Source organism: Lepidothrix coronata, unplaced genomic scaffold, assembly GCF_001604755.1.
Source record: "Lepidothrix coronata isolate B3197 unplaced genomic scaffold, Lepidothrix_coronata-1.0 Scaffold192, whole genome shotgun sequence".
Lineage (NCBI taxonomy): Eukaryota > Metazoa > Chordata > Aves > Passeriformes > Pipridae > Lepidothrix > Lepidothrix coronata.
In genome coordinates this window covers 1,282,178-1,310,158 of record NW_016690372.1, presented here as the reverse complement: position 1 = coordinate 1,310,158, position 27,981 = coordinate 1,282,178, and the positions used below count along the sequence as shown (strand labels likewise).

Genomic DNA, 27,981 nt, shown 5'->3' with positions numbered 1-27,981 from the left:
GAGCAGTGAAAGAAGTGAGAACAATCACAAAATTGCTAATATTTTTTTCTGTTCTCTCCTGGTGCTTGGCTTGATGTCATTTCTCTTAAGAGCACAGCAGGAGGGAAACACACAAGAATGCAACAGGCAAAAAGCCCTCTGTATATTTAAATTGCCAGCCTACCACTTGGGCTATTTGCCACATCATTACAGATTTTAACCTCTCAATTAAAATATCCAAGCTATTCAGTATACCAAATATGCCGGACTACTCTTACATCGTATTTAAATATTTCAATAAGTGTCTAGGCACCAGTGCAGACACAGAACCAACACAGACATAAGAAATACAGCAGTATGCTATAAAGACAACTCGGGCAACATCAGAATGCAAACCCTTTCAGCCAACATTACTGTAGTCCTCCACAGTTCTTCATCAAGGTAGTTTTAATTATTTAGTCACACACGCAAGTATGAGGAGGAAGGAGAATCAGAGAGGAGCTGTTACAGACTGACCACAGCTACCATTCCCCACCCTGTGCTCCACTGGGTGGGGGCAGGTAGGAGAGTCAGGAATGAAGGAGTCAACCCAATAAGAGAGAGGGTGGGGGGCAGTGTTTTACTTTTTGTCTTCGTTTCTCACCATCCAACTCTTATCTTTAAGTGGCAGTAAATTAAATTAATTTTCCCCAAGTCAAGTCTGTTTTGTCCACCATCGTAATCACTGCGCAGGCAAAGTCCTTCCTTTTAGAAGGTTTTCCAAAGCTCTTAGCCACACTACTTGTTGGTCCCTCTGCCTCTAATAATATTTTAACATGCTGATCAAATTCACCAGGTTTAAAAAACAGAGGGGATGAAAGTATTTAAATTCACACTAGTTTTGTGAAATTTGACAACTGGATAAAGACCTGCATAAACGCTTCCAGTGCGCTGCAGACAGACAAAATTTAGCAACAGTATCCTACTTGATTGCATCTCCTGGTCAGTAAGTATATATACACAACTCTCAACTCATCACTGCAAGAGATATTTCTGAGTCATTGGGATTATACCTGGGAATTACACTAGTCACCATAACCAAATCCAGGACAAATTCCTCTTAATTCCCATAGGTTATATCAACTGGGACTTAAAAGCTTTCTCATATTCTGTGCTCTCCCCTGAAATCTCCTAGCATTTCTTACCTAGAGAGTTCCTTGGCATTTAAAAAAGAAAAAAAAATTTAAAAAATTGCCCTTTCAAGACTTTTCTTACTAATGCCAACATAATCTTTTTTTTTTCCTCCTGGGGATAGAAGGAAAACTGGACACATTTGAAAAGATACTTGGATGATACATTCTGGCTTGTGGTGTATAAATAGTAAGATTAAATAAACTCATGGTCATTTTCTTGCTTAGAGCCTCTGGAAACACTGAAATATTCCTAAATCACCCCTCATGATCATAAAATTTTTCAGTTTATACTTTGTCCAAATGTGATCAAGTTTTATGCAAAGACAGCAAACAAGCACAGTTATTAGAAAACACGTTTTCAAGTATCTACTTCAAATATGAAGAAAAAATGTTACACAAACCAATTTATTTTTTCACTTATTCCCAATTTCAGCAGTGGATCTAAATTTAAAGGCAATTATACAAATATCACTGAAAGCTTCAATCCAAGCAGATACAGCTGATCAAACTTAGAAGCAGCTGAAGACAGTCACATACTTCAGACTTTTTAGAAATTCAAGTGTCAAGACCAATGCAAATGTTTTAAATCCTGGACCAGTTCTTTACCAGAAATAATATTATTTTAGTTTGAAAAAGGCCAGTTCCCAGAAACTGAAACAGTATATTCAGAAGTTTGTTTAGACAAACTTTCTCACTTCCACTACTGTGATTTTTAGAGGCTGTTTCAGCTTCAATGTTATCAAATGAAAAGTTATGATTTTTTCCAAACCAGAAGTGTACTTTCTTAAAAATAAAATTAGAAGAGTCTCTTTAAAAAAATCCTGCTTCTTTACTTCAAAAAATTAGAAAAATAAAACTAAGAGATGTCAAGGACCAAGAGCAAGAAAACTCTTCTTCTTTGTTTTTCTGTAGTTAGATAAACATAAAGAAGTAGTGGTGGTCTGAAGGAGAGAAAAGCCAGGACTGGCAAATCTGGAGTATCCTGGGACAGGGAACCCAAATATAGGGGGCATTAAAAATGGAGTGCAGGAGGTTAGAAGAGCTGAGACCAGAATCTTAGAAGAGGTGAAAATTGAGAAAACGGGGACTAGCTTAGGAAAAAAGAGATAGTGCTAGAAGCAGTAGTCTAGCAAGTTAAGGGTATTTCAGTGAAAGGCTGAAAAGGACATGGCAATACAAGAGCAGATTCAGAAAAGAGATGCAATATCCTAGGAAATCATGGAATGAAATCCAATATTTTCTGATCTCATTAGCTATCAGCCCCACCTGCAGAGTTCACCTCCAAATCCTCCTCTGTGCTCTATAGAGAGTATTGTAACTACTACAGCAATCAGAAGCTCTTTAGTTCAAGTGGTATTTGGGTGTTTGCACAATGTTGTAGGGTGGAATATATCTTCTATATTTGCATCTCATTTATCACTAATGTTCTATGGTGGATTGGAATGTGGGATGAAGGTTTTGTGATTAAACAGCAAAATGCTGTCCAGAGGAATTGGATTCTGTTTCTGCCCTAGATGTCCTACAGGAAGCCAAGTCAGACACTTCATTACAAATTTTTCATCGGTGGTCATTAATTGTCTAGACCTAATTCTCCAGGTAGCAGGGTTGAACTAATTTACAGGATCTAATTTACAGACATGATGAATCTTTCTTATGGAAATGACTGAAAAATCATGCCAAATTTGTACCAAATACATCCAACTTTATTCTGGTGCCTTGTTTCCAGACGTGTAAAATGGGAAAAAGATGCCCACCTGCTTTACATAAGAGACAAGGGAATAAATCCAGTTGAAGCTTCTTAGTTCTGCATAAATATATTGATGAGTAGCACAAAACACACACATATAAAATAAAATAAAATTAAAAAAAACCATCTCTATATTTAGAGCAAAACTTAGCCGGTGTACATTGTTCCAAACAAGCAATAAGAAGATGGAAATCAAACAGGCTGTTTATTTTTACAGGGGCCTAATTTAGACTTCTGATCTATGCCTAAGACAGCAAGAATCCTGTGGAAAAATCTATGTGACCACATCACTCAAGACTGTTATCATCTGCCCAAGGAAGTGGGATGCAGACTGCACGGAAAATCTTAACTCTGGCTGTTCTGACTTTTGACTTTGACATGATGGCATTCTTTTAACAGATATTTTTAGCTATAATGCATCTTTAATTATGTAATTCATATACATGTGCATATGCGTATCCTATTTTGGTGTAGGATTGTATCATTATTATTTATAAACTCAGTTCCATGAAAAAAAGACTTCAAAAACAGATGGCTTTTGGGGACCGATTCAGTAATGCAAAGAGTGCCACCTCGTGGGGCTTCCTAAAATAGCATATCCTAGAAGAATTGTTCTCCAATGTAGAAGTAATAGGGATTAAATGTTTGCCAACACATGTCACTAACTCAGAAAGTTCCCTCTTAAATAAAATTTATTTTTCCTATAAGCTAATTTTGACCAAGTCACTCCCAAAGTTGTCTTCCAGCAACCAGAGGGAAAGATTTTTCTTGCATATGTTTCTTGTTCTCTCTTGCAAATTCACAGCCCATACAGCACAGCGTATATTTACTTCAGAGGTCAAACATACCTCAAACCATGTTACTGCAAACCCATTTCTATTGGTTTATTTCAAATTTCTGGCTCACGGCTTTCCAAATAATCTAAATTACTACAATATTTAAAATTAATCACAGTCGTACAGAATAAAAATAACTTATTTTCAGAGATAGGATATAGGAAAAGCTTTTTGCAAAAAAACCTTTTTGCATACAGCAGCCATTACTTCTAGTTGCCTTCCGAGTAGAAGTTTCAGCTTTTGCCAAAACATCATGGGTCACAACGAAATAAACATACCCACATCAGTGTTGAATCCAGGGTTCCTGTTCTTTCTGATTCTATTACCAGCCTTCAGGCTGCTGATGTTTTCCTCAAAAAACAGCTTCATACAGTTATTTACAACTATGAGAATTTTAGACCTTCAAAAAAAGATAGGTAAGTTTCTGGCTCTTGCAGTTATGGAAAAATGGACCAGAAAAGTGTAACGTCTAAAATTTTGTAATGAAGAAAAGATCAGTCTAAAGCACCTTGATCATTTCAATGCAAATCTCAACCTGGGAGACATCAGGTTCCTGAGTGATTGACCTTTTCTTTCCTCCCTTCAACTACATTTCTCGGCAAAAAGAAGCAGGAGCTCAAAAAGTTATCTGAAAAAAGGGCTGACATACTCAGTGTGATATGATACACTCTGGTGAGTCAGAATCCTCCCTAACCTCTAAAAAAAAGTTGAGAACAAACTACTTTGTTTGCTTTTTCTTCCGGAAGGCTCTGAACCATAAGCACAAGAAGTTGGGCAAAAAAAAAAATAACGAAAAACCCCTCCAACTGCAAAAAAAAACCCCTAAACAACCACACCCACACAATGAACAGTGGAAACATAAATCCATGCTCTCTAACACATGTAATGAATACTGGTTTATCAAAGGACAAGTTTGTGCAGAGGAAAGTCTAGAGAGCCTTGCCTTTGATTCCAACAGCACCGGAAACCACCTTTGCAGCTCAGGAATGGGGTATACTCACATCTAACACAAATGGAGCCTGAAGCAAGAGAGAGCGCTGCTTAACACCTCTGCAGTCTCAGGTATATATGTAAGCTTATCTGTCCCCTAAACTTATATTTCATATTGTTATAGCTGTCACAGAAGTTTCTGGTGCTGGCTAAGAAGTTAGTCTCTCAGATCTGAGCATTTGTTTTCAATATGATAACACTAAATAATACGCAAGTAGTAACAGAAAGAGGGGGGAAAAAGAGATACAAGAACAGGGAGAAGGGGCATAATGGCAGAGGAAAGACTGGGAATAGAGATACAAAGATAATGATCAAAAAACAGTCACACATCACACTTACCCTCCGCAACATCATCATCCACGATCAGCTTGAGGCTCTTTCCTCGCCGAACGACCCGGACAGTGTGCCACTCGTTGTCATTGAGTTTCTGCCCAGCATAAAGAGTTTCAGGTCCCTTGCCTGGGGATGGTGATAGGTACAGCAGTTAAAGCCAAACCCCCACCAGCTTAGTACTTGTTCAATGGGAAAAGTCACCAAAAGCAACCTGGTGTGAGACAGACCAGTAGATTGTATGGGTGTATTACAACCTGTAATCAACACTCACACCTACATCTTCCCAGCTCGCTGGAGTCAGGGTCACGAACACTTCCACTCAGTCAAGTGCCTTCCTCCACAGAGCCCAGAGGTCACACGCATTTAAAACGAGCAGAAATCTCTCTTGTGCTGTGGTACTAATTTCCAAATATCATATTGTACAACACACTGCAGTAATAGGAAAACAAGCTGATGACTGAAATATCTCTAGAGTGGAGTCATTACAGCAGAATTCTGCTCTTCTAAGAATCTGGATTTACAACATCCCCAAGGTACTTGGGATTCTTTTCAAAGTTAAACAGACTGGTCTCTCAACACTTTGGTATCAAACACCAGGTTGGTTTCAGTCTCAAAAAAAAAAAGAAAAACTAATCCAAATACCCCAATAACAACAAAAAAGCCCCACATAACTTCAAACCCAATCCCTTCAAAAAAAGAATAATCACAGAGAGAAAACCACTCACCAACCTGGCTGATTGCTTTAAGGTTCTTTGTCAAAGAAGCCTAGCTTTGAGGTGCTTACTTCACCCCCTGAATTACAAGCCAAAGGGGAAAGAGGAGCCATTTCTTCTTCAAAAGGTTATACCACAGTTGCCCTTGCAAACAATGCTCCTGGGAAAACAGCATTAGTGCTACCCATATTTGTTCAGTTTTGCTGCTCACCCATCACAGTTGACAGGCAATTACTTAAAAAATTAATTGTTCAGATTACAGGACTGGAACACCTCACTCATGTCAAATGGTAAGTGAAATTGAATAATGGTGTGTGCTAAATTAAAAGCATCTAGCCTCATTTCAGTACAGTATTAAAGTGGTGGGGTTTGATCCAGGTATATCAGAAAAATGCAGAATGAGGACAGCAGAACTTTTTGCACACTGGGTCTGGACCCAGTGCCCAAACTGACAAAAGGGGAACCCAAGAAAGTAAAACCAAGACACATTGAACTTAGTAAAAGAGACAGGACAGGGACAATGAGGCACTGCTACAGATCAACATTCTACACTGGTAAAACTACATCAGATAGCCCATAGTCCACAGTATGCACACTGCCTAATTAGTAACATTACTGTCACTGCTTCTCACCAAAGGAGGAACATGGGCAAAGAAGGTGGTGTCTCACTCAGTTAGGATACGTGTACTAGAGGAATTCTACAGAAGGAGACCAAAACAAAATTAATATTCTGTTATTCTCCTTAAAATATCATGCAGTTCATGCTAATAAAAAAAGGAGTTTAATATCTTTTCAAATAAAGCCCACTGCTGGTCAATTTTACCATAAAGCAAGAGGAAAAAAATATTTTTCTAGGGACCTGAAAAATAAGAATCATTCTTGGATTAAAAGGATGGGGTGTCACATACTGCATACAGAGAATATGTCCTTAACAGGAGAAACCCATAAACTCTGGAGTTCCTCATCCATATGCCAAAGTCACATTGTACCACATATATAAATCCAGCAGCACAATGCAGCTAGACCATGGCCAGAAAGCTTAAATTCTTTGGAACCAGACAAACAAAACTCTAACAGACTCCTAGAAAGTTATGCTTGATTTACATCAGTGAGTACAATTTATCCTGGAGCAGAATTCACAAAATTATATCTCTGGGTGGCTAGCAAAATTATTGTCTACATAAAAATATACTGCATCGGTTACTGTAATTCCACACAGCCACTTTCCAGGTAGGAAAATCAAGGAGTTCACCTGGACCTGTGTGTTTTTATAATGCCACCTGAAAGCAGAGGAAGGATGGGGAGAGGCAGCAAATGTTTTTTTAAAAAAACAATCTTTTCCACCTATTTATTAGAGCTCTGGAGGCCTCAGCCAAGAGAACAAGTCAGGTGTGCTGAAGACCATTCAGCTGACAATGCAACGCTTTCTATGCAGCAGCTCTGTGTTCAGCATGGCTGAGTAAGTCACAGTTGCTGTCTAGCTCCCATTTTTCAACCCTATCCTGACAAAACAGGGGTCAATGAAAACTATCTGGTTTGCCTTGTCTTGATGCCCACTGTAAGACTTTCAAAACAAAACTGTGACACCAACAGAAGTTATATGACTAGATTTTCACAAAATGTAGCTTAACCAATTCACAAATAAATGAGTGGAAAGTTTCAGAATTCCCACTCCTTTTTCCAAATGAATAAGGTTGTCCACAAATGAGATTATTATTTAGAAGTAACAGATTAATAGCTTGGGCTAATAAATTTGAAAATTAAGCACTGCAGATGCAAATTATTTTGTCATTTAAGTCCATGTCTTGATCAGCCAATTTTTTATTTGATCAGTTGAAACAACAACAACAACAAAAAGGTTTTAATACTTTTGTTCACTCACAACCTTCCAATTTGCACACACCAACGGGCACTGGCTTCTTTTAGCAGGGTTACCCAAATAACACCACATACAAAAATTCAATATATAAGCATGCTTAAGACCATGCAGGTAAGTTTTTCAAACCAGACATACCTGAGCTTAAAACACAGCATTAAAAAAAATTATTTTACTCTATTCAAACTGTTTTATTTTCAAATGCTTTCAAGACATTTACACAGCAGGTAGGTTGACCTGAAAAGCAGAAAAATTGTGCTTCATTTTTCAACTGAGAGTGGGCAAATGAATTGCTCTTCTCTTTGTTAATCTTCCATTGAATTCTGAGTGGTTCCAAGCATTTTTTATAGAGGGACTCTCGCATCAGGATGCCAAACTTCATTTCATTGAGCACGATTACTACATGTGCTCTTACTATACAGACATTTATCACAGAGTCACAAAATATTCTGAGTTGGAAGTCATCAAATCCAGCTCTTAGGTAAATGGCCCATACAGGCATCAAACCCATGACCTTGGTGTTGTTAGCATCATTCTCTAACCAACTGAGCTGATCTCAGCTATATGTGTGATCAATTTTTAAAAGATGATTTGAACATTCCTAATCCAACAGTTGTCGATGATGGGGAAAACAGAAAGGAAATGGGCCACGTGCATCAGCACCATAACGCTCTCCCTAAGTACCATCTCCTACCTGGAGAGGCATTTCTGCAGTCTTACAGCTAAACACACAGAGCTAAGTGTATAGACCGACGTTGGTGGGGGTTTTGTTGTTTTGTGGGTTTGGGGGTTTTCCTCCTTTCCCTCTTGCACCTACATCATCCTTCAACAAGAATAAAACAGATGTAGGAGGAAGCAAAGCAAAGATTAAATGGAAAGAGGAAAAAAAAAGTCAAATATTTATGTCTTCCCTTTGTGCAACATTTTTTACAATGAAAAACAAATAACTCTTGTAGCAATGTTACAAGTGGCACACTTGGAAACACTTTCTATTTATAATACTTTGGCAGTTGGGCATTTTGTAATTTCTGCAATTTATTTAATTTTTATCATTACAAGAGTAAAGGACAACATAACAGTAAAAAGAATAAGAAAGTTTTTACTGTAGCATCACTCCAATGGGTGTCTCTGGCCTTCTTGGTCATTCCATCCCCCTTCCTAATGTCCTCTGAGGAACTGTGTGTCATACAGAATTGATCACTACCTTTCATATTCCAATTCAAATGAGGCAGATTAGTGCATATTCCTTTTGTACTTTGCAATGGCAAATGCTACTTAATCAGAAGCAAAACTATCTGTCTCTTAGGCATCCCCCAATTCTGGCCATTAGTTCAGCTACAGTTCAGGCTTCTTGAGCAAATATTACTTCATTCAGCTGCAGTGATTCCTCCTCATGCTCTCATGAATCCTCTGATATCTACTCAAACCCGTGTGCATATTGTTCATAAAAACCAATTAGTATATGCTTTCAAACATGGAAGAACTTCATCCAATCTGCCCAGTGTGTCCCAGTCATTATATTAAAGGTGCACTGCTGCTAATTAATAGCTTGGCTCAAATAGACTACATAAAAGTGCCAAAGTATAAAGAATCAAAAAGCAGATCATGCCTGCTGAAAATGCCAAGTTGCTTTCCACATGGCCCCCAAGAACTCGCTTGTTTAGAAAAAACAATTGGTAAGAGGGATGCAGTTCTGACAATAACTCTGAAGACAACAGTTCTTATCCACCCTTAGTGGCTAACAGCACACAGAATTTCCCTCCTATGAAAGGCAAAGGAGAAAGAGGGTTAATCCCCTCTGCAGTTCCACACAGGTGGATCAAAAGGTGTGCTTTTACCCATGGTGCAAGCTGACATCATCTGATCCACTTATAAGATTAAAATGACCTTCATGAAACCAGGCTATCTTCGTTATTGCATATCTTACCAATATTAACAGAAGTGGTCAAACACTTCAGTCTACAGAACACCAGAAGAGATGGCCAGAAAGCACATTGCCATCTTGAGGAGAATGGAACAGGCGCTTACCTCATTACAATTACAGTGATACATAATTCTACAGTGATCCTAATGCTTTCTAGGAAAGACCCGTAGTAATGATAAAAAAAGGTTTTATCTGCTTTTTATTTTTTAATTAAAATGCTCAGCTACTATCTCAGCTTTTTTCAGTGGCAAGATGCATTTTTGTGCCTCCTTTATACGGGGCAACATCCCTCCAAAATGCCATCAGCATCCTAAGGCAGGGAGGGGCTGGGAAAGGGAAGGTTCTTTACCCCCCTTTTTTTTTCCATCATTTTTTTGCTTGTGTTGGAGGAGGGACATTAATTGTTTTTCCTTGCACTTTCACATAATGACCAGAGAAGTTGTGGTTTGCTGTGCAAAATGTGTGCACACAGCTTTGTGAAACACGAGAATGAATCACGAGACCCAAAAAAGGGAAGAAATGGGTGTAAGGACAAAGATGCTGGCAATTTTTCACACACCTTTATGGCTTCCTGATATGTAGCAAGATCTTGCTAAGAACAGGTCAAATACCAAAACACAAGAATGGCTCAAAAGCAGAGCTGGCAGTTACTCTGAAAACCTTCAATAGCTTTCAGTCTTGATTGAACATAAGTCAGTAGCATAAATTTTGTTGGTTTTTTTTCAGGCAGCACTAGTATGGACGAAGTGTTTCAGGAAGGTCTTTTTTTTTTGGCCAGGATCTGCTGTTCAACTCCAGGAGCATTGTTAATTACTAGGAAACAACTGGCAACCCCAGACTCTCCATACATTGCAGACATTCATGTAGATATCCCAGTCGAATCAACACATATTCTTATACATACACACTTGTTTTGCTCATATACAGGCTTTAGAATACCTCTTTTCAAGAAAACTTTGGCTGCCAACAAGGAATAAGTAGTTGCACTTCCCTACAGATAGTCAACACCTTCACTGGGGACCTTACCTGCACCAGTCTTTCCATTTCCTCAAGGAACGGGCTCATCTCCAGGTACTACTCCACACATTAAACAAAACACAGCATAGACTTAAGAATCAACTTTTCTGTAAGCCGTGCTAAAAACATTTATGTTTACAGCTTTACACAGTAGCTTCATTGTGAAAAATCAGTAAAGTTCAGATGATTTACACCAGCCTACCCAGAAGCAAATTTTAATTATTTGCATTCATACAGCCATAAAAAGTGCATACACAAAATCCTTTAATCACCCACAGAGTCAACTATCCTCACAAGTGCAAATAAGAATTCCCCCAAGAGCCAGACTTACAAAGTGCATGTAATTAGCTCACCAAATAACTGAAAAGTAGCAAGACCACCCTACTAGTTCTCTCAAAAATTCCCCAGTCTCCATATAAACTCAAAAAATAAGTTCAGCTGGGTTTAATTATCTCGGATACAATCTATTTTAAAATGCCTTTAAAAAAAGGTCCTTATTTAAAAAAAACAAAACCCACAACATAGTTCCTTGCTTTTGCTATAAATACATGTAACACCATATTGAATGACTGTTACTTTCATTTGCAGATACCCTGGCCAATAGCTGTAATAAGATTCAATATAGATTCAGGCTGCATTCAACATGACTGCAGCGTTTTCATATGGCTCCGAAACAAAACTTAGTGCAGAAATTGAGTTTTATGTCTTTCAGTTGACATGGATATAATTTGTGATTAAGAACAAGAAGAGAGATTATTTGATTGCATATACGGTACAGGTCACACATGGCACAAACTGTGCTTACGTTGAGGTTTTTCCATCACAGGCAGTGGGTTATACTCCTTGTTTACCTCAGTTTCACTGCTGCTCAATTTTAACACTTTTAGAGACTACTAACTACTGTGTATGTACAGCAGAATCATTTTTAACAGGAAAACATTTGTGTTAATAGGAACTTGATCCCCCTCAAATGAGTTTAAATAGGAAATTTCAATTTCGGTGAAAGGAGGTTTCAATTATTACAAAAATAATTTTATTCTGACTTAGAAAATGTTCAAAATGTTTCAAATTCAGGATAAATGAAAAAGTTTTCAGTGTTTAAAAATAAAATGAAGCGTTTATAATTATCTATTCAAGATATTATTAATTTTTAATGATAATAGATGGTTTTCCATTTTTATTGAGTGTCCACTTTTCAGGAAAGGGATTTTATTTTATATTCACAACCAGCAGGGAGGTCAAAAAGGACACAGAAGTATACTAAAAAAAAAAAATCAAGTATTCAGGCTTTTAAAATTAAGATTCAAAAGAGTTTCATTAAATCAGCTTCAAAGTGATTTCAGTCATACTGGCTGAAATCAGACTGCTTTGTTTTCAAATAAGGCTGTCACATGAACCACTTCACATTTGCCAAACACCTTATATTGCTGTTCCTAACAGATCAGGGCAGCAAAAGCTTCAGCATAGGTATAAAGAACTCAGAAGCTGCTGCGTTGTGACTCATCTACAATTTGCCCAAGGAAATATTTGTACGCACTAGATTTTCAGAGAGCAAAGCTCAAGAGAGCTTAGTGTAAGCAAGCTCAGAAGGCAGGCAATCACAGAGCAGCGTCTACCCGCAGGGAGCACCGCTAGAGGGAAACCGCATTCACTGCAGCTGCTGCTTAGACAGTCCTATGTGAGTACAAAGGAATTACAGTACTCAGAGTTACTTTCCAGAGTTACTCTCACCCACTAGTTTGCTTTGAAGATGACTACACTTCAGCAATTATTCGAATGACTCTAAAACGTCAACCTAGTTTCGCCCCCATAATAGTAAATACCTGTTCATTTCAATGCTTCATTTAATGGTGCAATCTGCCACGCAAAAAATGAGTCTACGGCTCAAGAAATATGCAGAACCACACAAGGTTTTACTGTAGGGCAGAATTTTAAAGCAAATATTACAGGACATTTATGCACACACTATAGTACACCACAACAGTAATAAAGACGAAAAGAGCTTCTATTTTAAGAGAGTTTTATATTTTATTAGCTTTCCAGTAATGCAGTGCCAAACAAAGCAAGATGCAGGGGTGACAAAGCTAGAGAATTAATTCTTCTGTTTATTCCTGCATAGATATAATAATACAGATACCAAACCCAAATATCTTCTCACTAATCCCATTGATGTACTTTACTTGAAGCATAGATAGACTGTGCTACCAACAGCAAGACAACTGAAGTTTTTCTTCCTGTTTAGTTTCAAATCTTCCCATAAATGCTACGAAACAAGTGGATTAATCAAGATGATAGTGAGAAAAAGATGCTGGAAATGAGTTTGAGACAACTGGAGTGAGTCGTATGATGTATCACGGAGACACACATACAAAAGCAATGAAATAATTTGACTGTTAACTGCCTGGATGAGATTCAGACTACCTAGAGGGCAAAAAGCATGAATCAAATGTATGAGTCTTCAAACCAAGAACAGCCACCTCCTCGCTCACCCCCCACCCAAAAAAAAGCTTTTTGCTTTTGCTATGTTAGTAAGGAACTACATCACAGCAGACTGAAAAAGCTCATATCATTCCATTTAGCAAGTGTTCTCTATTACTTCATTTGAAAGGATTATTTGAATTTTGGAAAGATCTGATTATTGTTGTAGAGGGGTTTTTTATACCTTTTTTTTTTTAAGTATTATAGTAACAATGTCTCATCTAAATCTGAAAAGCAAGGAGATCAGAAAGCAGGATAAATCAGCAATGTATGTGGCAATACAGTGCCTTACAGTAATTGCATATGTGTGTCTTTCAGGAAATCAGAGACCACCTTCTAACAATAGCATAGCACCTTTGTCCCCCTGTTTCAGAACACAGAAAATAATGCCAAAGAGACTCCTCTTCCCAAAGGCACACTTGGTAGTTTAACAGAGAGCTGAGTTGGAGCAAAAAAAAACCAAGCCCTTGAAGCTCCAGTGCCAAATATTGCATTAAAGTATTTTTTAAAATGCTGTTTAGGACACACTGCACCATCCTCACTAACAGCACAGTATAAGAACAGAAGACAGTCCTGTTACCAACACTTCTTTACACCGATACAAAGGGCAAAGAACAATAGCATCAATTAGGAGGACCTAAATTGCTCTGTCAATTAAGGTACCTTTCCCTGTGGCATCTGAGTGCCTAAGGTATTACAAGTGCACACAGTTATCTTCATGGTTGCTAGGACTATGACATGAACTAGCTTCAATCTGCCTCTAAAAGCATAAGTCAGTATCACAGAAATTACGCCTAAGTGATTACAAAGCCAGCAGGATTCAAGTCTTCCACAGGGGGTGCAAACCACTGCAAACACTCTCGGGGTTTAGCTCTTTTTGCAATGCTACCTTCATTCTGAAGGTGCCCACTCTTTTTTATGATCTATGGAGTTTTTAAATCCTCCACTGCATATTAGCCAGTGTTTATAAGTCTACTGAGAACTACGGGTATCCTGGGAGGGAGAACATATAAATGTATCCAAATCATACTACTAACAAGTACAAAGAGCAACTGAAATCTGCAAGTGGAAATCTTATGTTTTCAGATGATACTAGTGAACTGTGTGTGCATAACTGGTAATGCACATTGGTTCCCTCTGCCTGAAGCGAGAAACTATTGAGAGAATGATGGTAAGTGGTACTTGGACCTAACATGGAAGAGTCTTTTTATTTCACTTAAGGAGCTATTGAGGAAGGATCAAATGCTTCTGGAAAGCTGAGGGATCAGCAGTGCAGACTGGAGTGTTTAATGTTAAAGGCATTTAAAAGCTTACCAGTCTCAAAGAGGTATCCTTCACAGGGAACAGAATAAAGACCTCAGCTCCTCCTACATTTTTAAGAGTCATTGACTATTCTCTCATAAGTAGGAATGGTAAGCACGAGACAGTGACCACATAGCAACACCAACAAAACTTTTGTGACTGAAATTCTTCCTAATATTTAATAGATAGAGCATTGGTACGTATTTTACCTATTTAAGGTAAGCCACATTGCAGTAAAGACTGTACATTTCCAGGTTACTACCAGAAAACAAGTATGACCCAGTAAAAACACTTCGTGGGGAAGTTCTACTGAATTGACCTATACAAGGACTAGAGACATAGAAGAGTTTCTCCAAATGCCCCTTTGTCCTTTCTCGAGCTACAAGTTAAATACTTCTTTTTTGTTGCCATCCTCTAAGTCTTTCATTTTCATCTTAGTATTTGTAGAATTCCTCCTTTTTCCAGGACACTACAATGCTCATGCAACCTTAAAATAAAGTTAGGGGATACTGATGACCCCATTTTACGAGGTGGAAAGCGAGACAAAGTTGTGTTGCCCAAAGCATCACAGTAAAAGCTTGGACCCTCTTGAACACGTTTTCCTTTCCGTTTAGCAAATGTTACAAGAACGGGTAAAACCTTACTGGAATTTGGAAGCCATATCTACACAGACTACTAATTTTAAAGATTAAGACATAGTTCGCAGTCAAAAAGCTGGTTATAAGTCTAGCTACAAATAATTGTTTAATGGTACTTTAACCCTTCTATCTCCAAAAACCTCTCAGCAATAGTCACAATGCATACTCCCAAAATACCTGGGACCCTGCTGAAGAAATCCACCTGAGTCATAGAAACATTCACTGATGAAAATCCTCCTCGGGTGCTTTACAGATAACCACCAATTTCCAGTCTACTGGTAGCATACACTGGTTTCTTTCTACCTGAACTGAGAAACCCAGATGAGAAAGACAAGTGGTATGTAGGCCTACAGGCAAGAGACTCTTTATTTAGCTTAAGGAGCTATCAAGGAAGGATCACAGGCTTCTGGAAAGCTGAGAGATCAAAAGTGCAGACTAAAGGATAGTTGAGGATTTACAGATAAAGATGACATCTGAGGCAACTATTGAGAACTCCTTTGAAATTCAGACCTTAAAAGTCACAGCTTTCATGTCAGCTAAGGAGCATGTAAAGGAAAAAAATGCCCCAGGAGAAGAGGAGAGAATGATAAAGTTAAGCACATAGCTTTAAATATACCCGTATCTCTCTGTCCTCAGAGCTCCCAATAACAAACAGTGTCTAAGATCCAAACTGATGCCATCCCTCTTCTCAAACATACCTCTGAAGTCACTCAATTTCATGTGCATACCTTCATATAAATCCTCTATGTTTCACACAACATCCAGGTGTAATTCTAATATAGCTAAAATTAGATAGGAATACACCAGACAATTAATTGGAAGGAGTCATCCTAAAACAGCAACAGACCAGGAGAAAGAGAAAAGACAAAGCAAGCAGAACTCTTCCCACAGGAAGTAAACTTACTCCTGGAAAGGTACCACCAGCATTTGCGGGTCTCCTTTTCTTGCCCAACACACAGAAAATTAAGGCTCACTTTGAGAATAGCAGAGCTCTGACAGCCAACATCAGCGTACAGACCATGAACTGAACACAAGGAAGGAAAGTAGTGACTTTATAGCTCCTGAGATCAACTGATGCCTGTGCATGTTCATCAGCCATCTGGATTAGAAGGGTTATCAATCCTTGTGCACCACAGTTAAAATAGTACTAAGTAGCCAGCAGTGTAAAGTTTTTAAAGAAATAAAATCTAGTGTCATTGAGGTTACATATTAGTTAAAGCTGTTTCAAAGACATTTAAGCAATAAGGTTGTTTGACTATCAAGCAATAGTATATATGTTGGCCTCTAGCTAAGCTTTGAAAACAGTAGAATTTGATTAATGGCATAAGCTTGTCAGAAACATTTCTCTATAACATCTATTTCTTTCCATTTCCCATGGAAAGCTTAGTGACAAGTACACTTTGTTTTCCATTTCCATTTCCAAGTTTGGAAATACATCCTTTTGCACTGAGAAAAGGTTATTTCTGTGTTGACTGTTTGAAGACAAGCAAAAAAACACACCCCAAAACCACAAACCTCCCACATGCTCTTTACTTCCTTCTCCAGTCGTCTGTTTGAAAAGGAGGTAGTGATTGTTACAGGAATGGGGAGATTATACACATCTCTCTCCTTATGTATTGTTCCTAATGATGTCTTTATTTCTAACTGGTGAGAAGCTGGTGTGCTGTAATATTGAGCAAACCAATATTTCCCCAATTTCTATCATTCACAAGAGCACTGTGAAAATTAATCCAGGCGTGTTTAGAAAGCATTCAGATCCTATGCTGAACAAATGCTGTAACACTACTAAAATCTATACAGTCCATACCATCAGCAAACATGTAATTTGAAAACTATCACAGCAGCAGAACATTTAAATTCTCTTTAAAATGTGGATCTACGTATTCTACAATCAGTGCAAGATAAACAGCACAGTAGCTAGAACAGATCATCAAGTCCCAAAAGTCAATCTGCTGAGGAAAGCTGACACCCAGGACTGCAACAGAGTGCTAATACAGGCCATGATACAGACGATTGGCATGACTATTCAGGGCAAGGGTTTTAAGCTCTCTATAGTTCCCTTAATTTCAAGAGGAATAAGCATTCCTCTCAAAAAGGGTTTTGGGTTGGGGGAAGGTGTTGGGTTTTTTGCTTTGTTTTAAAATGAAAAAGGATAAGGTATTTTAGGATGATTCACTAAGACTTGTAATCCCACTGCAGAATCACTCAGGGAAAACAAATGCCATCACTTAGCTCATCACATCCCCAAGAACATTAATTACATGACGAAGTAAGGATTTGATGGGTTATTCAAGGCAATAGCCAAGCCTGGAGAATGAGGATTAGATCTCAGAAGCCTCCTGTTCCTAAATCTCAAAAGTACTGGTTCTTCAGGGGTCAGGTTTTTATAGAAATAAGTACTTTCATCTGCAAGTGTGATATTAGCCTGATCTCACAAGAGTCTTCTAAAATACTGCATTGTTTAACACTCTGCAAGACCACAGGTCAAGTTTGGGGTTTTTTTTGGGTTTTTTATGCTCTTTTATTTGTTTAACCTGTATTGCTAATGGATGCTTTAGATCACTCATTGTAAACTACTCTCTCTCACTGCTTTGTGGGCTTTTACCAAGCAGAGCATTTCCAACCAGCAATCTGGGAAGGAGCTGGATGGCATATGTGAAACTTGCATTGCTTGAGTGACAAGCAATTTTCCCCAGTCACCAGCCTGAGGTTTATCACTGAATGGTTAAAGAAACTTTTAATATGGAAGAATACTTAGAAAAAACTAATTTGGATGCTCCAGGTCTACGAGTTTTTCTCACAGCTTGAGTCTTAACATCCAATTCTCTCCCATTCCCTCAGTGGTTAAAGGCTATGAAATTACTGTGGTAGCTAGAGGACAAGCAGTGACTTTGATGTGTGCCCTGCCACTCATGCAGCCTATACGAAAAGGTGAAAGGGAAAGATGACAAAGAGAAGGAAACAAGTTTGAAACCAGACCTGCCTAGCGGCTCTTTAAACACCAAACATCACCACCACCAAGTGAAAGCCTCAGCCTGAGCCTTTGGAGCGCTTCACACCTTGGGATGCAAACTCAGTCACTCCCCCCAGTCCTGCCCAGGTCTGTCCGGCACCAGGGCTGTGCCACATGTCAGTGGTGCCCCCACAGAGCAGCTGCTACAAGCCCTTTGCACAACCAACAGCTACATCCCTCTGACCCTCGCAGCTGGGCTGGACCCTTTCTTTGCTAGGAAGAGATTCCAAGAGAATCCAAGAGATTCCAACCTTGGAATCTCTCTCCTCCTATTTATTTAATTATTTAATTATTTATTTCAAAGGAAATTAGTTCTGATCCTTTTACACTGCAAAGATTAATTAACGGTATCTCGAACTGACAGCAGTTCAGTTTTAACAAATGCATGTGCACAAAGTCAGTGACAGCTTGATTTTCAGAGGTGCTGAATGGCAGCTGTATAGCACATCACCCTGGAAAATCAGATGGAAAGGTATATAAATTCAAAGTCTCAATAAACAACAGAGCACTGCTATATCTCATTGCTAATTTTATGGGAAGGGATACATTTACAGATGTCTCTCATTCACTCTCAAGTCCAGTCTTAAAAGTTCCTAAACATCTGTATAATGCAAAGCTAAACATTTGTATAATGTTAAATAGCAATAGGTAGCTGAAGTTTTACCTATAAACCAAGCGATTTGTACAAGCCTGCAGGCAACTGGGTCACATTTAATATCCCTTAACATCACTGTCATTAATTTCCAGCAGGTACAGAGTAAAAAAAATGCCAAGTCCTGATGAGGTGAGTCAGAATTTAAGGACTTCTAATTTCTCAATCAACATCACTAGCATCACAAAGCAAAACAGCTTCTAGTTTTATACCGATGCCGACTTCTAATGAGGTATCAAATGCAGACACATGGTTTCATGTAAAGAACAATAAAAAGACTATTTCTATCAGAACACCAATCTAGAACAACCATCTGGATCAGGAAATTTAGTCTTTTATATTTATAGTCAAATAAGCAATAGCCACATAGTCAAAAATCATGCACAAAACAGCTGTTCTCTCACCAACACCAAGAAATATTCCTTCAGCATAAAAAAAAAAAAATGCAATGTAAAGTGCACCTATCCTGTGAATTTTCTCTTTTGTAAGTCACATCTGATTATCCACTGAAGAATTCTAGTTGCTAGAATATAAATACCATGTATATCAGACTACGGCATTAAGGTGAATATATATATTATATGCAAACATGTTTGCAGAACAAGAATGGACCACAGAGGTGCTGCCACAGCACAGATCATATTTAGCACCTAAGGAATACAAAGAATGGGAGGCATTTTTGGTTAGTGAACAAATTGGCAACATCGGCAGAAGGAAAATTACTTCAGGCCAATCTGAAAACATCCTTGTTTTTTGGACCAAAAATTGCCCCACAAAAGCAACTGAGAAACTGTTCTGTATGGAGTTTTCTAAATTCAAAGCTGAATAGGGTTGAAGTACTCACACTACGCCTTCTTTGCTGAGGTATTCAATGGCAAGGTCTGCCCTCAGGCCTTTAAAGTTTCTGACATAAATAAATTCATGGGACCAGAAAGGTCCCATGCATCCAAATGTACTGAGAAAGCCAGCCACTGTTGATGCAAGAAGACCTTCAATCAGCTTTGAAAGGCTGCAGTCACAGAGGGAAATCCCAAAGTGACAAAAATACTTTTAAAAGCTGGCCTTGTTTTGAGTAGTGAGTTGGACTACAGACCTCCAGAGACTACTTTCCAACCTATGCTGATCTATGAAAACATTTTATTTCACTGGCAATCAGAAGTTTTTGTTTTCACTGACTGGGAAAGGAAACAATTTTAGAATAAGTTAAACACTAAGACATTGTTAAAAATAAAAAGTCAAAATATTTTTATATAAAATGTCATAATATTTTTGCCATTTCTTTTTTCATAAATACTTGCCAAGTTCAGACTAAACTGACAAATAGACTCAGTCAACATAAATCTGCATGTTTCAGCTAATAAACTGTTCAAATGAAAACACTTAATCTAGTTGTACTTGGCAGCTGCCTTCAGCAATACTACTGCTGAAGAAAACCCTAAAAATTTGTGAGAAAAACTTCTGTTCAGAGAAATTGCATATAAAATTAACTACCTCGGGCGAAGCCTATGGACTAATGTCCCTTTTTACCAATATTTATTAAGCTAAGGTACTGACCAACATACATAAAACTATTCTTAGCATCAGACACGGAAACCACCAACCTCAAACCTGTATCATCACTCAGGAAGACTGTCCTGATTAATTCAGATCTATGAACTTGAGCTGACCAGCAGCTTTGCTGTACAATGAGCAGGATGTTCTGCAACACACTAAAGGCAGACGCCTTTTCCACGTAACTTATTCTTTCGGACTGCAGCTTAAAATGGCAAGGATGCTCATAGTATATTCTCTTACAGAATGATCCCTAAAGAAACAGGTAGATTTTGCATATAAATGTCAGTAGAGAGCTTGCCCTTATCAAACAGATTTTGATTTTTATTATCTTCATACCTGGAGATTTGTAAAAAATGTTCCTGTCATAGGTTTACTTGTTCTAAAAATCCAAGCAGAAATTTTCCTTTCCCCTGTCCCACTGTGAGAGAAGGAGGTTGAATGAGGAGGGGGAAGGGGTAATTAACTATACAAAAGAACTAGCTGGCAGACCTGCATTCCCGGCTAATAGCCCATCTAAAAAACTGCAGGGAGGGGGGAGGAGTTTTTCTCCTCCTCTCCTTACAAACAGGGAACACTTCACTTTGTCCCTTAACAGGCGCAAGGTGTGTCGGAAAAGCTCGGAGGCTGTTTTGCTCCCGACCTGGTCACCTGTCTGTTCTCCGGCCTCAGTTTTTCTACGGTCTGCACTGTCACCAGCCGAATCTGCTCAGATTTCATCGCAGAGTTTGTGCTCACTGACGAACAAAGGGGGAGTCCTGTCTACAGCCAGCCGCAGACAGTGTGAGTTTAGTGGGAAAGAAACCACCTTCCTTCCCCCTTTCTTCCCCTTCCCCACCTTGGGTGGTGGGAGATCTCCATTTCGGCTCCCCCCGTGATCCGGGGCCCCCACACGGCGACCGCCAGAGCCCAACAGCGCCCCCTGCCGACCAACACCGAGCACTGCAGGCTCTGCTCCTCCAGAGCTCCAACAGCGCCCCTGCCAACCGGGATTAGAATCGCGCCAGAGGACAGAGAACTATCTGACTGCTTCCTTTTTGAAGGGGACTTTTTGGGTACAGGATTGTTGCTTAGTTGTTTTTGTGTTCTGTTACTGGTTTTGCCAATGTACATATATCCTTTAATGTAGGGTTGTTATTTCTTCCCTTTTCCATACTTCCTCAATTGGACCCTCTTAATTTCAGATTTACAATTGCTGAGAGAGAAGAGTTTGGTCTACCTCATAACTCATCCTCCTTAGCAAAACACTCCAGTCTCTGTAAATTGAGACAGCTCCGTACACTCCTCATCTGTGTTCATGGGAGAAATGGCTGCTACAGCCCAACCATGGGCACCGTACCACAGTGCAACACAGAGGAAATCAAGTCTGCTCTGTACAGATAACCATTCCAAGCCAACCACATTCTCTCTGGGTGCCTCTCATCACAGCAGTGATTCAGTTCAAGCCCTCCTCGGTCACAGGTACTAGACATGAACAGTGCAATCCCTGGGGCCTCTCAGCAGGAGGAGGCCTGGACGCCTCCATTTCCCCATATGCCCCCATTCAGAGAAATGGGCTGTATCGCCAGTGCAGCTGATCTGACAACTTTCCTCTGGAAAAAAAAAAAAAGGCACAAAGACACATTTATCCTGCAGGCCTCTCACTCCAAAAAAATACTAGGAACAACCTATAAAGTCAAATTGCAAGACTGTGCAAGGAAACACCTAAACTACCTTACCAAGGCTTGGTTTGCAGCAGTTTTCAGTTTCCTTCCTGACAGTGTGAACCCCTTTATTATCACAGTGTGATTTTTGCAAATATTCACAGATAGTATAGGAGGCATTTATTTTGTTATGCCCAGAATTTACATGCATTCAAGGAAAGATAACTTTTTCTGGCTGCAAAATTGCCACTAATGTCACATAAACACTTCTCTGGTTTTAGGCCAGAGTCCCTGCTATGCACATATTTTATATTCAGCTAAGATCTGGTCCCATGAGGGCAAGAACTACAGCTAAAACTAATTCTCTGAAGAGGTCTAGCACCACCTTTTGTCATGGGCATTTGGGGTGAAATTGTAGCATAAGGCTAGGTTCAGTCTGGCTTTCATTAATACAAAGGTTTCTGCTAGCCACCACTCTGAAGTAAAGGAAGCATATGCATGTGTGGGGGAAGGCATGGTGGGGAGATGCAAAGCAAAAAAAAAATACTTTTCCCATGTGCTGATCCTGAAAATTTGTCTTCCATCCCTTCTTGTTCTCCAGTTTTAGCACACCTTATGTCCATATGGGCAACAATGGTTGCACAACAGAAGCACAACTGGTCAGAAAAGTCCTGCCTTGCATTCTCTCTCATTCATAAATGACAGAGACCAGACTGAAGCAGTAAAGCACCGCAGCAAATGACTACATATTGTCAAGGCTCAGAAAGGCTTTAATTCCACTATGAATCTTCAAAACAATAAAAATAATTGGGAGCACGATTTGTATTGATAACAACTTAGATATCCGTGAAGCTTAATCATAGGGAGTCTTAAAATGCAAAAACAGGCCAAGAATTTCTTGCAAAGAAATACACACAACCAGGACAAAGGAATACCTTGAAAATATATGGATAAGTATCCTTCCTAATACTTTCATGTGGAATGACACTGAGTCAACCCTACACAGCATATCGATCAGCTGGACATTATCCACTTGGAGAGCTTAAACTGCATTCTATCACCTAGGTACACCAATGCAAAGACATTAATCACTAACAATTGTATTCCAAGTTAACAATTATCAGAAACTGTCAATTACCTTTTAATTTCGAATTATTTTAGAATTTTCTTTTCTCTTTCTCCAGTCACCTATCCTGTCAAAAGAATTAAATTCCTCAAATAACAAAGAGGGGAAAAATATATTTCTAAAGGCTCAGAGGGAAAAACCTCAACATTACAGAGAGACTGCATGAACCCTTGGGAACATTCAAAATGTATTCAAACTTGCAAAACTCAAACACATGGAGTTACTTCCAACTGACACCTTACACTATCCTGTCACTACAGATATATAACAGATATGAGAAGAAATTACTTCAAAGAGCTGTATACTTAAATAGGAATAAACTAAATCAAAGGCATTCCTCTGTTTTTTGCAGAGGCATTACAGAACAGAAAGATAGAGGAGTCTGAATTCCCACACTCGTATTTTTCTGGATATAACAGATGAACAGTTTTGTCTGTCATTACAGCATTCTTTAGAGACATCTTGCAAAATATTATGCCTCTCTGTAATGGGTGTTTATCAAAAGTAAATGGTTCTTTATCACTCTAAGCATAAGTGGTTTATTTCTCTAGTGCCATTAGCATTATTTTTCCCCACAGATAATGGCTGGTAACGTCAAGGTACAGTTAGGCATCATTAAAACTATCATGGCAAAGAAATATAAACCTCCCATAGATATGTTGGGAGGTTTCAGTACATTCTTCAGAGTTGACTGATGTGAATTAATTCTTCCTCAGCTTCTCCTCTAATTCCTGACAGTCACTAGGAAAATTGGGGACAATCTGGTTCCAAAATTATTTCTCTTATTGTCTCTGTGTTGGTTTCATTTCTATGAGTTTATGTCTCTGACTCTTTCCCTGCAAGATTCACGAGGAATTACAAACTTTACCATGTTGAGAAAGTCTGATCAGTAAAGAAACTGTGCAATGGTGTGACCCAAAGCTTAGTGCATACATGAAACTCTGGGGAGGCCATGAATATTTGGAAGAGCTAGTTTGCCTTCAGCTTGTGTATTGCTGGAACTAAATGAATCCCATCTATAGTATCTTTGTGATCCAGGTGTGCCAAGCTTGTCAAGAAGCAGTGAATTAGCTAGGGACCCCACAATCTCACTGAAAAGTTTAAATGAAAGTAATCACAAGAACAGCCTACTCTGAAAGCAACATAAGTGAGCTGCTGGTAAATAGGACTCAATATATCTGATGCTCCCTAGTTTCCTTTCTTCTCATTAAGCCTTCTTCAGACATTTACTAGAGCTGTAGTCACTCAGCCAGCCTTACATTACCCTCTATAGACAATAAAAGATCTCCCTGATAAAAATCAGAATGTCTGCTCAGCAGTGAACACAGCCCAAACACCTTGTATTCATGAGCAGTTTAAAAACTCACCAGGGGAAAAAAAAGTAGAATATAAACATATATTTGACCATCCCAATCAGCTAGGAAATTAAAAGCCTTCTGCTACCCCACCCCATGCCTTTCCTCTTCACCAGGAGAAAGCTTGTATGTAGAATAAGTTATGCAGTATAGATCTGATATCTAAAGAACTCAGAAACTGATGGTACGACAAAGAGAAAGGATATGAAACCCCAGTTGCCAAAAAGATCCTGTGTCCACAGAACCCTTGCATTCAAACCCAGAATAAAATCTCAGTAACCTCCACTGTGATCAGCCGCCACAATGTCCTAAAGAAAGAGATACAATCTTAAAGAGTCAGGATCTAACACTTGCAGAAGTTTTAGTATTACATTTTCAAATACACTTTGAGAGTAAATGGGCGACACGTATCACTATGAAGTTTGAGAGGCAGTTTTGCAACCTGGAGGAGCCATTGGTGTGAAGCTGAAGTGACCCAGAGCAAATAGAAAGGCTTCAACATTTTGACTAAATATAGGTGATTTATTTGTCACTGATAAGCTAAAAGCTGAAGAAACAGTTTGGAACAGTCAACTCTATCCATTAAGAATGCGCCATTTCTTCAACCAGCCTGCCCAGCTTGCTAAGAATCAAGCAAATCTCCTTTGCTTAGCACCTGATTTTATCAGGACACACAAAAGAAAGCTGCTTCTGCCTACTATACCAACAAAAAAATCAAGATTTAGATAAAACCTGGAGAGTTCAGTCAACATTCCTATACTAAATTGATGTAAATGTGATGCTTTGTGCAACACGAGTTTTATCTTTAGAAATTCATTCAAGCATAGTAAATAAGTCTGGCAAGATTGAGCCATGTGGTCAGGCATTATTGTTCGTACTTCACATTAACTAAATACACTTATCAATGTATTATTTAGAGATTTAATAAAATCACTGATAAAGAAAAATGCTTGCAATTTGGACAAACTGTCAAGTCATTTCATGAGTGACTACACAGAAGAAGAGTTGTAAAGAAGAAATGACTGAAACTGTCTACTCTGGACAAAATCCAGAACAATTCACTTTCAACATTCACAATAAAAATGGCACAAATAGTAGAAAATGTAATATTTTTAACCCATTTTTGGTTTGAATAACCATTTCAATAAGCTTCTGATTTGCAGATGTAAAAAGGGCTGAAACAATTACCTTCAATGAGAAAAATAACCTACAACTGTTTAATTTGGAGCTTTTTTTTTTCCCCAGACCTTTTTCTTCTGATGTATTCACTTCTGTGTAAATCTTTTCACACTTTTGGCATGTATGTCCTAACAATGCTGCATAATTTTAGAACAGCAAAGCTTGCCTATGTGATGTTTAATCCCAACAAACAAAAGATCTGTAATGTGTGCTATCAACAAAGACTTCCTCACAGAACAGTAAAAGCATAAAATTTCCAGTTGGTTCTAGAACTGTGACTCTCAAACTCATTTCAAGATATCCTCCTTGACAGCTCTCAGCATTCTTATATCATTTTTATGTGATCTTTACATCCAGTCCTCTAAATTTAATCTCTTACTTTGGTATTATGTTCTGCTTTGATTAGATTTTTCTCTAATAGTAATAGCAAGGTACTTACATAACAGTAGTATAAATGTGACTAGTTCCTTATGGGAAAGCAAAACTGCATTAATTTTACTGGAGCTGCAAGGCATGTTCTCTCAGCTGCTTATTTCCAATTCCACCTGACTGATGTGGAGGATTCTGCTTGCAAGGCTCTGCCACTTCTCACAAAGCTCTGTGCATGCAGCACTTGATCTCGCACCACAGCATCCAACAGTAAGGTTGTCAAGAGAGAGAACCTTTTAAAGCCATTCCTCCTTGTCCTATCAGTACATGCCCTTGTAAAAAGTCCCTCTCCATCCTTCTTGTAGGCCCCTTCAGGTACTGGAAGCGTGCAATTAGGTCACCCCAGAGCCTTCTCTTCTCCAGGCTGAACAGACCCAACACCCTCAGCCTTTCCTTATAAGGGTGGTATTCCAGCCTTCAAACCATCTTCATAGGCCTCCTCTGGACTTGCTCCCACAAGTCTATGTCCTTCCTCTGCTGGGACTCTCAGAGCTGGCTGCAGCATGCTAGTATGGTGTCATGGTTTGAGATCCCTAAAATCCAATTCTCTGGTCCAAACCCCCTCCCACATCTCAACCTAGTGTGAGATGGGTTTTCCAGACACCACATGAGACTCAAAATGGGGGAAAGGGATTATATATTACAATGACTGTACAAAATAAATACTACAGTAAATTATATACAATCTTAGCTATCTCTACCATGACATAAAAGTATTTACAATGGATCAAATCTTCAGTTCAGTTCTTATCATTGGCTTTCAGCCATAGCCTCTGTTCACTGCTGTCTCTGCTGCTGCTCCTGCTGCCCACTCAAGGTGAAGAAAACTCCTTCAGCTTTCTAGCTACAGGTACTTAGCCCAGTTTTAACACTGCTCCAAGTCCCAGCAGCCCCCAGCCAGGGCGGGGGGGTGGGGAGGGAGGGCAGAGCCCCCCAGGGGGCTCCTGTCCTTTCTCCTCATGGCCTTACAACATGGCTACTTCTTCTACAACAACTACAACATCACCTTCTCTTCCATTCTGCTTGTGATATGTTTATATTTTGCAGAAGCACTCATTGGTTCAAACTTCAAGGGTTACCACCCCCTGGGGTTTTACCATTTTTTAACTTCAGGGGGAAAACTGTTTCCCCCCACCACATATGGGACCTTGTGAGAGTGGAGTACATGGACAGAATCACCTCCCTTGACCTGCTGCCCACACTGCTTTTGATGCAGCCCAGGATACAACTGGCTTTCTGAGCTGTAAGTGCACATTGCCAGCTCATGTCCAGCCTCTCATCCACCAGCACGCCCAAGTCCTTCTCTGCAAGGCTGTTCTCAATCTGTTCATCCTCCAGACTGTACTGATACTGAAGATTGCCCCAACCCCAGTGCAGCAGCTCGCGCTTGGAAGAACTAGCACTACTTGGCCTGGCTAGCACATCTCACAGTACCAAAGACCCATACACTGAAATGATTTTTTACAAAAGTACAGACAGTCTGAAAGACAGATGAGAAGCTGGAAATCAAGAGAGGCACAATAAGTTAGCAGATGGGCAGATAAAAGAGAAGATGATGTACTAAAATAGGAAGTGCTGTAGAGTGACACATTAAAATAGAACAGAGGAGAGCATGCCCACAGCAAGAACAACCACTGTAAAAAAACCAATAAAGATAGGCTTTGAGCTACAAAAGAGATACAAAATAGGTGACAGAAAAGAAAGACTACATGATTTGAAAAGACCCTAAGGAATAAAGCAGCTGAAAGAATAACTAAAAATAATGCTTTGCTAGATACATGGTCCAAATATGATATTTGAAGATGGGAAAAAAAAAAGACCAACACAAAGAGGTAGGAAATTGCTTTTTTAAAGCACAAAGCTGAAGAAGAATAACAAACTGCAGTCCTTCACGCTGAAAATAGCATTTGCAAATAACTTCCAGCTCTTCTTCAGAAGAAAATAATGTTTCAGGGTGCCAAACAATAAAGAAAAGTATGGCAAGTAGCATCCTGGGCATTTCTAGGTGGCTTCCCATAGCACAGCTGA

The 27,981-nt window shown here is 39.0% G+C and overlaps 1 protein-coding gene across 13 annotated transcripts in view; it reads right to left on the bottom strand.

The window, feature by feature from the left end:
• Positions 1–27,981, bottom strand: part of LOC108505488 (neurexin-3) — a 915,200-nt gene that overhangs the window by 450,058 nt on the left and 437,161 nt on the right. For all 13 annotated transcript variants that reach the window (XM_017831536.1, XM_017831535.1, XM_017831539.1 and 10 more), the window contains one exon: positions 5,064–5,183. In XM_017831536.1, coding sequence (XP_017687025.1) covers positions 5,064–5,183 — 120 coding nt within the window. The remainder of the gene's footprint in view (positions 1–5,063; positions 5,184–27,981) is intronic.